Source organism: Malus sylvestris, chromosome 9 (assembly GCF_916048215.2).
Source record: "Malus sylvestris chromosome 9, drMalSylv7.2, whole genome shotgun sequence".
Taxonomy (NCBI): Eukaryota; Viridiplantae; Streptophyta; class Magnoliopsida; order Rosales; family Rosaceae; genus Malus; species Malus sylvestris.
Window position 1 is genome coordinate 31940084 of NC_062268.1, and position 10061 is coordinate 31950144.

Genomic DNA, 10061 nt, shown 5'->3' on the forward strand with positions numbered 1-10061 from the left:
ATTCATAGTTTCTGCTTCATTCTTCACCAAAATCAAAATTTGTATCATTATTAATATGTATCAATTTTCTAAAGATCTCTATCATTATTCAAAATCTGTATCATTATTCATAATTTATGCTTTTTTCCAATTAAAAAAAGTACTTTATTCATCATCACTTGACCAATTTATGGTGCTAGGATGATCTTCTCTTGTCGTGCTAGGATCATCTCTACTTGCTCTCGCTTCTCTTGCACACCTCCTTCGCACCATGTCCACTTTCTCCGACTTCCAAAAATATTTAGAATTTGGAGACTTCCCTTCTAAAGGCGTGTTCATAATGTCACGATCTCGTTGAGCCACTCTTTCTTCTCTAACAAGTTCCCTTTCTTGCCTAATTAGCTCTTTTTCTCTATCATTAGCTTGAAATGCTCTCTTAACAACTGCAACTTTTGCTTCCTCTCTAGCCTTATCAGCCTCAAATTTCTCCATTTCCTGCACCAAAGTCAATTCACCTTGGCGAGCAAGTTCTTCCATATACTTTGTGACACACCCCGTCCCGAAGGAGGGTATGCTGGCCGTCACGTGAGAGTGACGTAACCATATACACGGTTCAGAAGCTTTAAAGACATAAATACTAAGGTATAATACCCGAAAGTGAAACCTACGTTTGTGAAATTCTGTCAGAACACCGTTGAATTCCTCGTGGCCACCAAAGCTCTGCTCTATCTCGAACCTGGAGGGACGAAAAACAAAGTTGAGTGGGTCAGTAAAACCAATCTTTTCAAGACAAAACATTTCTCAAAACGTTGTAACCCCTCTCCGTAAAACCTGTACTTTCCCAGAAAAATAGCATATGTACAAATATACTTTCATAAATCTCAAAACTCATTTCTTTAACACTTTTCGGAAAAATATGACATGCCATGCCAAACTATAAAATGAATGCATCAATATAAATCAGGTGAAAAATAAATCAACCGGAGACCCTACAATGGTCCTGTACGGCTGAAACTATAGCTCAAAATCTCATTCAGCCGGAGTCACCAACTGTGACCTGTACGGCGCTACACTGCATATAAGTCGGAACTACCTAAAGTAGTCTGTACGACTATAATGGTGTAATAATACGCTCTAGTGCTTCTCTCATCAATCATCTGTGCACATAATCTAAGGTCACCCACCAGTCGGAACCCCTCTAATGGTCTGTACGACTGGCATGTCAGAACCACCTCTAGTGGTCTGTACGACATCCACCTACTTGGATCCAAGGCGAGCGTGCGGTGTGGTGAATAATATAAGCACTAACACCAAGGGTGCAGGTTATGAGCTTCCAATGCAATTCACACAAAATAAATCGTATGAATAATGTAAAAACTCACATGTGCGTCAACAGCGTCAATTCACATATATATGCATCAATTATCAATTCAAATATCTCATCGATTGCATGCATGGCATTTTAAAACATATTTTCATATAATTGCATTTTCTGGGAAAAACAGTAGTATATAGGTAATACGAAAACAAAACTGCCCACTCACAGATATGTCGAAGGGTCGTAGCCCCCGAGCCTCCCTTAACTTTGCTCATCGTCCGCATAAGCCTCGCCTATATGAGAAGTAACCGAAATAACGTTATTTAAGCACATAATCAAAACCTTGGAAATAACTTCTCATACGTTGCTCAATTTGGGTATATGAATATACCACAGTGATCTACTCAACCTCACGAACGACCCCATAATTTTAGAAAAATTTTCCGACCACCCACGCGCCGCCACGCGCCGGCGAGTGCACGGCAAGACGCACGGCCACGCGCAAGGAACCCTAACGGTAACAGTAACGGCAGTTAGGGAATATTCCGTTAAAAATTAGCATATACCGTTTAATATAACTAACGCCGTTAGCATATTCCGTCAGACTTGACCGAATATACTCCTCCTTCTTCCTTGGTTCGCCGGAGACCGTCGTCGGTGCCGCTGCAACTCGCCGGTTTCTGGAAATTTTTCCAGGCTTCGTATTTCAGTCAATTCTTAACCATTTTTCATGAAATCTTCACCAAAATGAAGCTTACAACATAAGAAACAAAACTTTACCAAGATTTGGACCTAAAACCTTCGAGAATTTGCCAGAGATCCTTCGATAATTCCGGCCAAACTATGATGCTTCGATCTCGGTCTCCAGACGTCTAAATCACCTCATTCTTCCTCTCCGAGCTTCGTGGAGAGGTCCTTAAGCTCCCTATGAGCTCCAAATACCTTGAAACCTTCAATTCCACGAGCACATGAACAGTACCAAATATTGGGTTCTCTGGTTCTACACAATCCCGACGTCCAAACTTCGTGAAAATGGTACTCTGAGCATCATGAGGGTGATCTAAAGCTTCCCATAAGCTCAGAATCAACTGAAACCCCCACGATCGCAAGAGTATAAACAGTGCCTTCTTCGGGGTGCCTGGGTTCTCGGGTTTTCAAAGGTTTCACGTCCAATAATTGGTATGGTTGAGTTCACGATGACGAGAGGAAGGAGATGGTACTAATCACAAGCTCGATATGTGCATAAATGGGTTGGTTTGAGGTTCGTCCGTATGTTTGTACGAACGTTGCAGAAAATCGAAAGGGAGAGGAGAGAGAAAAGGTCAACGGGTGGGTGAATGTGTGGTCCGTGTGTGATCCAGCCAACCAAGGCAAAACAACAACAAAAATAATTCAAGTCTAAGTCCCTAATTGGTTCCAAAATATTAGGGACTTAACCTATTTGTCCACATTCACAACTTAAGCCATACAACGCCACCACAAAATTCATTAACCCAAGGGCAAAATTGTCTTTTCATGCCATCAGAAAATAAAATATTCCAATATTTTGGGACGGGCTGTTACACTTTGCATAATCATTCTTGGAAGCACTCCCTTTTCTCTTTGAAGCCTTCTTAACTTGAGGCCTAATTGGATAACGGGTCGACCCCGACGCTTGTTCAGGGGGGCATTTCGGGCACTTCTTCTGCGTCATCTTCATGAACATGCGAGGCATGATCGAGTGTAGAGTGTAGAGGGGTGTTGTTCATGAAAACTTTTGGACCGACAGACACAACTTTGAATTCAAGACAATCTTTGACAATATTCCAACATTCCCACCGGTTGAATGATTTGTTTTTGCTTTTGGTTTTGTCATTATACCAAGCTTGTACTTGAAATTCCTACACAATGCGGGAGAAGAAATAATTATAATGAAAGTAAGTAACAAATAAATAATATAAGAAATAATTATAATGAAAGTATGTAACAAATAAATAATACAAACAAATAATTATAATGAAAGTAAGTAACAAATAAATAATACAAACAAATAATTATAATGTAAATTTGGGTATAGTACAAACAAATAAATAATATATTGTTACCTGATCTGCTAAATTTTCCACACTTCGAAGATTACTACTAGCTTGTGCCAAGGCGTCTCTCCATGTACTAAATGATTGGCTAAGTAATTTCCAACAACTGGACATCTATTCTTTGGTTCTTTTCCCACCAATTTTCTCAAGAAAATTGGTATGAATAAGACTCCACATTTCTCACAACTACATCTCATTACCCGTAAGAGGATCTTGAGTAACTTCAACCCAGCTAGTACACAACGCAACATCTTCAATAAGCGTCCAATTCGTATCTGCATCAGTAGTCATTTTGTTGAAAAAAAATGGATTGAAACTTTGAGAGAAAGATAGGAATGTGGTTGAAAGTAGTTGAGAAAATATGAAATTGTGGTGTAAGGTAGAAGATAATGAGAAAGTATTTATTGAAAAGTAAAATCAATTTTTTTTTAAATTTTAAAATTTTTTTTTTCTTCTGATTTTTATTAATTTTTTACATTTTTTTTAATTTTTATTCACCCAATTAATCTCTGCCGTTGGATTAAAAAATTTTGAATTCCAACACTCCAGATTGTGCCACGTGGCACAATGGTAAGATTTTTTATTTTTAAACTGTTTTTTTTTTAATTTATAAAGGTGAATAACGTGGATCGTTGATCTCAGATTCAACGGTTGAAATTAAATAAGGTTTTAAAATTATTATTACCGTTGGAAATCCAACAGTATAAAACAAATAACCATTGAGATCCAACGGACATCGAGGCACCACATGGCCTCCAGCGGTCACTGACGAAGGCCTGCGCACGTGGGCCCCAGCGATTGACGCAAAACGTGGCTGACGTCAGGGCGACGTCAGCCTTGCATCAAACCCACTCCAGGCTCTCGGGCTGGCAATTCTCCACGGGCCTCTCCCTCAGGCCTGCTCAGGCTTGCTCGCCAGCACACACTAGGTTTCATCACTCGGGTTCTTTGGCCCTGTTCCTGTGCCTGTCCCTTAGGCTGGAGCACATGGTGGAAGTGCTCATAATGCTTGCAACTAAAGCAACGGGCGGTTTCAAGTTTCAACGTTGGTTTTAAATTATGCTTTCCAAACTATAAACTTATTCAATAAGCGTAGATAAATTTCTTCCAGATGCAATGTCTCTGATCCACTTGTCGTTATCGTTATGATAATCCCAAATTTTACTAAAATCACTAGCTGTAATACCGTGTAATTAGAATTAATTATTTAATTATACAATTATTAGGATTAGGAAACGCCGAGTTAATTACATACTTAAATTTCCTGGGGAATTCGTAGAGCTAGTCTTACTGGAGCTGAGTCAAACTAGCACGGTTGTAACCTGTAATCGAGCACTGCGACTCTCCGGTCAATTATAAACAAACAAAACCCCGCCCACTTGATCAAAACTTGACCCGTATCTCAGCGGATCATTCAACGACATGTCAAACTTGTATCTGTATACACAACAAATTAGAAATTAAAAACACAAACTAAAGGCAAGCAAGTGAGAAATGTTCTATGCCTTATAAAAAAATGTAATGAGTAAATTGGTGATTTGGTTCCTGAATTGTTAGTTAAGTAAAAATTAGGTCTTTCAATTTTTTTTTTCAAAAGAATTTTGAAATTCATTAAAAGTTGTCAATTTTCCTGTTGCTCATATATTCGAAGCTATTATATCCAATTAACTGTCAATTTAAGCAACATGAGTTTCATGTGACGCATTTTGAATGATAGATTGATAGCTTATAATAAGTTTAATAACTTTTTCAACCAAAGCAAAAAAATTGGTGGAGAGTTTAACTTTGGAAAGAAACTTGGCAATTAGATTTAAAACTTATATGCAATGTTAAGGGTTTAAGATTGAGAAATGACGTTACGATCTCTTAAGTGTGTCACGTGACAAAAATTTATAATGGATTAGATGAAAAATCTTTAAATCTATCATCTAGAAGAAAATGGACAATTTTAAAGAATTTCAAAAAATGAAATTCCCCAAAAACATTAGTCTAAAACTTAATTGTAACTATAGTAATAATTCAAGACGAAGTCCACACTTTACACTTTGTTTTATGTTTTGGTCAATTAGAATTTGTTTTTTTAATTATTCTTAGCTGGGTTGATTTTGATGGGTCACGTAAGGCACATGTTGAAAATTAAAAGCATTAAAAGCACAGGGGATTGCGTTAGAGGGTGGCATCTTCCTTTTTCTTTTCGGTCAAGTGGGGTGGCTTCTAGTAAAGCATAAAGAATACTGTTCAGACAATTTTGTGTATAAAAAGCAGGAAAGGCAGTGGTTTGGCATCAAAACTCCTTCATACACAGATTCACTTGAATACAAAGAAACCAAATTTCTCACCCTCCTCTCCTGCATTTTCCTTCGTATCGTGCCATTTTTGGTACTAGTTGAATTTGTGGAAATAAATTAAACAAAATCTGGTGTTGATCTAATGGAGACCATGATGGGTCTGCTGAGGATTCATGTCCAAAGAGGATTGAACCTTGCTGTTCGAGACCTGACAAGCAGTGATCCTTATGTTGTTGTTAAAATGGGCAAGCAGGTAATATATTCATTTTGCTAGCTTCCTTCAATTTACTAGCTTTTTTGTGTGTTTCTTTTTTTGTTTTGATGCATTTCTTGATCCATTTGGGTTTCTGGGGTTTGTGGATTTTGGTTGTATGTTTCTGAAAATTTAGGTTTTAGATGACATGTTAGAACTACACGGGGTGGGGGGAACCGAAGTTTGGTGCGGAGGGTGGATCACGCTATTGTAGTCAACTTAATTTGGTAAACTTATATATGCATATAGTACTTGATAGCTTATTAATTAAACCTATTTTTGATGATGCAGAAACTGAAAACTCGTGTAGTGAAGAGGAATGTGAATCCAGAATGGGATGAAAGATTGACACTTTCAGTTGCAGAACCAAATCTTCCGATCACGCTTTCTGTGTACGATAAAGACACATTTAGTTTTGATGACAAAATGGGGGACGCAGAGTTTGATATTGCACTATTTATCAAAGTCTTGAGGATGCAATTGGAAGGCCTCCCAGATGGAACCATACTTACAAAAGTACAACCAAGCAGGGAAAACTGCCTTGCTGAAGAAAGCTGCATTATCTGGTCCAATGGCAAACTCGTTCAAAACATGATCCTCCGACTCAGAAATGTGGAGTGTGGGGAGGTTGAACTCCAGTTGCAGTGGATTGATGTTCCTAGTTCTAGGGGTCTGTAGATTGTAGATTGCAATTGCTCTCTCTCTCTCTCTCTCTCTCTCTCTCTCTCTCTCTCTCTCTCCATGTATACAGTTGGATTTGGTGGCCTGGCTTATTCAATTCTTTTGTTCATAAAGATGTGAAATGGAGTGATCGGTTTTTATGAGTTTTATCCTCCCAGGTTTTGGTATCAATCATTTGGGATGCGAGAGTTGTTTGAACACCTTCATTTTTTTTACAATTTTAATCAATAAATTCATTTCTTATTTGTACTAATCATACAATATTTTCTTACGTAAACAAATTATTGTGTGAAGTTGTTGATTCAAAAAATTGGATTCTACCATTCTTAATAGAAGAAAATTTGTTATTATATATGTGTGGGTTGTGGTGGACCAAGTCCGTGGGATATCGATATGCAAGCACGAGGTCGAACTTACAAAGTTGGAAAAAGTAGGAACTAGGAAGGACCATAATTTGTATAATTTCTCTCAAATAGATGAGTCTCACATAACATCTACTAGAAGAGATGGTTCAAATAGGTTGTAAGTGTATCATTACTAAAAATAAAAATAAAAAATTAACCTCACTCAAATTAATTCAACACAAACCTAGTTGAGAAAAGTGAATTTGGTTTAAGAATACTAAATTGAGCATGCAACTGATTAAGCAAGAGAATAAATTTAGAGTTAACCAATGTAAGAAATATTGGAGTAATGTTATTCATACTATGTTTTTGTACCACATTTTTCATACCATCTTAGATGGCATTTGATGTGGACATCCATATCATTTAAATTAATCAGATTTTTTTTAATTTAGTTCATTATTTAATAAACTAATAATTAATAAAAACTAATTAATTAAATGATGATTGTGGTATATGAGAAGTCTTTTTCCTTCATTTCCTTAGGTTCTGCAAATTTTTCTAATGATGTGGCTGTCTACATCAAATGTCACCTAAGGTGGTATAGAAATGTGGTATAAAAACATGGTATGAAAAACATTGGGGTTTCAAATTCAAAAGTGTTATTCATCATCTATTTGTACCATTATTTGTACATATCACTCTAATAGATAGGATCCACATGTGTTGGTAGGCCTTATCTTTATTAGAGGGAGAGTACAAATGATGATACAAATAAATGATAAGTGTAACACTTCTCTTTCGAATTCCACAACCATTAATCAATAGTATAGAACCCTAATTATTCACCTACCAATTCTTATGTCAATCTTCTCCGCTTAACAAGCACAACACCAAAGCAACCTATGTATCCAATTCTTTATACCAGATTTTGCATTATCAACCATATCTTTGGAGCTGTTAGATTAAAAGAAGATCTAGATGACTTCAGGCATGCGTTCCTGATTTCAGTTGAGTTGTTAGGAGTCAGCCTAGAAAAGAGACTGTGAATTTCGGCCCAGTAGTACATTGCTGGTGGCGTGATTGAGTTCTAGACAAAGTAGAATTGCTTGAGGATCAGAATTAGATTCTGGATGAATGACCATGATTGGCGTCTGGATGAAATTTGAACTAATCGCATAATTAGTTTAGGTTCAGAATCATAGTTCGAGTCGAAGAAGGTGAAACTCGGTAGTGATAGAGTTTTGGTGGAAGAATCATTTGTGAGGAAATTGAGGATAATTCTAAGTATATCAAGATAATATTCCAAGGATTTGCAATACTATCAGACTCTACAACTTGAACATTCAGTAATTTATTCCTATAAATGCAAGAGTGTTGGCAACATAGAGAGGACCTTCAACTCGACACACAAATCAAGGCTTTACGTGAAATCCTTTTACACCTTTTGTGAAAACTAACTGATTCATGAACCATCAACACGAATTTCGATTGGATAGGTGAGTTTGGGTTTGCTGTCAATGGACGACAACCAGCTGGGTGAATGAGTTTTTAAGAAGCAACAAGTGAAGCCAACCAACTAGATAGACGGGGCTGGAGATGTAGAATCAGTTTGCCTTAGAAGTCTCGACTGACTGGATAGACAGAAATTCTCTTTGAGTCTGTTGATGGCTATTTATCCTATGTCTCAGTTGGTGAAGATTCTTTGATACTTTCTCCAAAAAGGTCACTTCATCAGCCTTCTCAAAGTGTTTTATGAAACTTAATAGAGCGAATATCATTGGAAGAGTCATGGAGTCTTCAGTTAATGACATCGGGTTTCCTGTCCTGGAAATGGTGTCCTCCATGTATAAACACACGTCATAACAAAATCAAGAAACTAGCTGCCACCAAAGTCCGGCCACCATGCCCAACTGTTATTGGTGGCAACCCCTGATTCTACTTGCTGTCGCCAAATCCTCCCAACTCTCTCTCTCTCTCTCTCTCTCTCTCTGAATAATCTCATCCATGGGGAGACTATTCAATTAGCTTTCCTAAATTTTCAAATCAATCTCGAACTCATGGAAATAACCCCATCCTTCACTGCTCTTAAATCAATCAAATTGAAAATAATACGTTAGAGTACAATTAACGTAAAGCAATGATTTTTATCACTAAACTAGTAGATTGGGGCCATTGAGCCAATTTGATTAAAAAAACAATGATCTTTGATGGATTTTTTTTTTTTAACAATCGGTATTATCTGCACTAAGTTAGAGGGGATGGGCTTAGCCACAAATTGGGCTAGCAATAATATGGTTCAAATTCTCCTTTGGCGAGAATAGAACTTAAGACCTCCCACTTACAAGTGAAAAGGAATACCACTAGACGGGCTAAATCTTAAGCCCAGTGAGAGAGGAAGCTTCAGCTGTGGGCCGACGACGAGTAAGGCCGGGGATGGCTGGCTTTTATGGGTGAGTAGGAGGGGTTAGGAGTTTGGTTTATGAGATTTTGTTTAAAATTTTATTTATTTATTTTTCAATTTAGTAAAGGTTAACAGAGTTAAGTTGGGGTTAAGGGATATGATACATACCAAAAAATGAAGGAGGAGACACAATTTTAAGGCAAGCAAGTGAGAAATGTTCTATGCCTTGTAAAAAAATTGTAATGAGTAATTTGGTGATTTGGTTCCTGAATTGTTAGTTAAGTAAAAATTAAGTCCTTCGATTTTTTTTTTTAAAAGAATTTTGAAATTCATTAAAAGTTGTCAATTTTCCTCATGCTCATATATTCGAAATTATTATATCCAATTATATGTCAAATTAAGCAGCATCATTTTCATGTGACGCATTTTGATGGATAGATTGATAGCTTATAATAAGTTTAAGAACTTATTTGACCGAAGAAAAAAAATTGGTAGAGGGTTTAACTTTGGAGAGAAACTTGGCAATTAGATTTAAAACTTATATGCAATGTTAAGGGTTTAGGATTGAGAAATGACGTTGTTACGATCTCTTAAGTGTGTCATGTGACAAAAATTTATGAAGGATTAGATGAAAAACGATAATGGTACGGTGCCCAACCGAAGATATTTGGTATGGTACTGATATTAACCAATACTGGCGGTATTACTCTATCGTATTG

At 37.0% G+C, this 10061-nt stretch overlaps 1 protein-coding gene and 1 long non-coding RNA gene across 3 annotated transcripts; one reads left to right on the forward strand and one right to left on the reverse strand.

Moving 5' to 3' along the window:
• Positions 1 to 215: 215 nt before the first annotated feature.
• On the reverse strand, positions 216 to 2476 carry LOC126583142 (uncharacterized). 2 transcript variants are annotated; one of them, XR_007609683.1, is made up of 4 exons: positions 2078 to 2476; positions 1864 to 1977; positions 1524 to 1590; positions 216 to 715 (listed from the first exon to the last, which is right to left on the reverse strand). It is a non-coding gene; the product is annotated as an uncharacterized LOC126583142 (long non-coding RNA). The 2 variants fall into 2 exon arrangements; XR_007609682.1 differs by having other exon boundaries at positions 1864 to 2476.
• A 3164-nt stretch (positions 2477 to 5640) lies between these two features.
• LOC126583891 (protein C2-DOMAIN ABA-RELATED 4-like) lies at positions 5641 to 6847 on the forward strand. The gene is made up of 2 exons (XM_050248434.1): positions 5641 to 5913; positions 6205 to 6847. Exons 1-2 carry the CDS (start codon positions 5803 to 5805, stop codon positions 6589 to 6591), a joined length of 498 nt encoding a protein of 165 aa, XP_050104391.1. The 5' UTR covers positions 5641 to 5802; the 3' UTR covers positions 6592 to 6847.
• The last annotated feature ends 3214 nt before the right edge of the window (positions 6848 to 10061 follow it).

Bases quoted from the DNA above. Each gene is read 5' to 3' on its own strand.
- LOC126583891 (XM_050248434.1), top strand. From the start codon at position 5,803: ATGGAGACCATGATGGGTCTGCTGAGGATTCATGTCCAAAGAGGATTG. The intron at 5,914-6,204 runs GTAATATATTCA...TTGATGATGCAG, and splicing joins TTGTTAAAATGGGCAAGCAG to AAACTGAAAACTCGTGTAGT.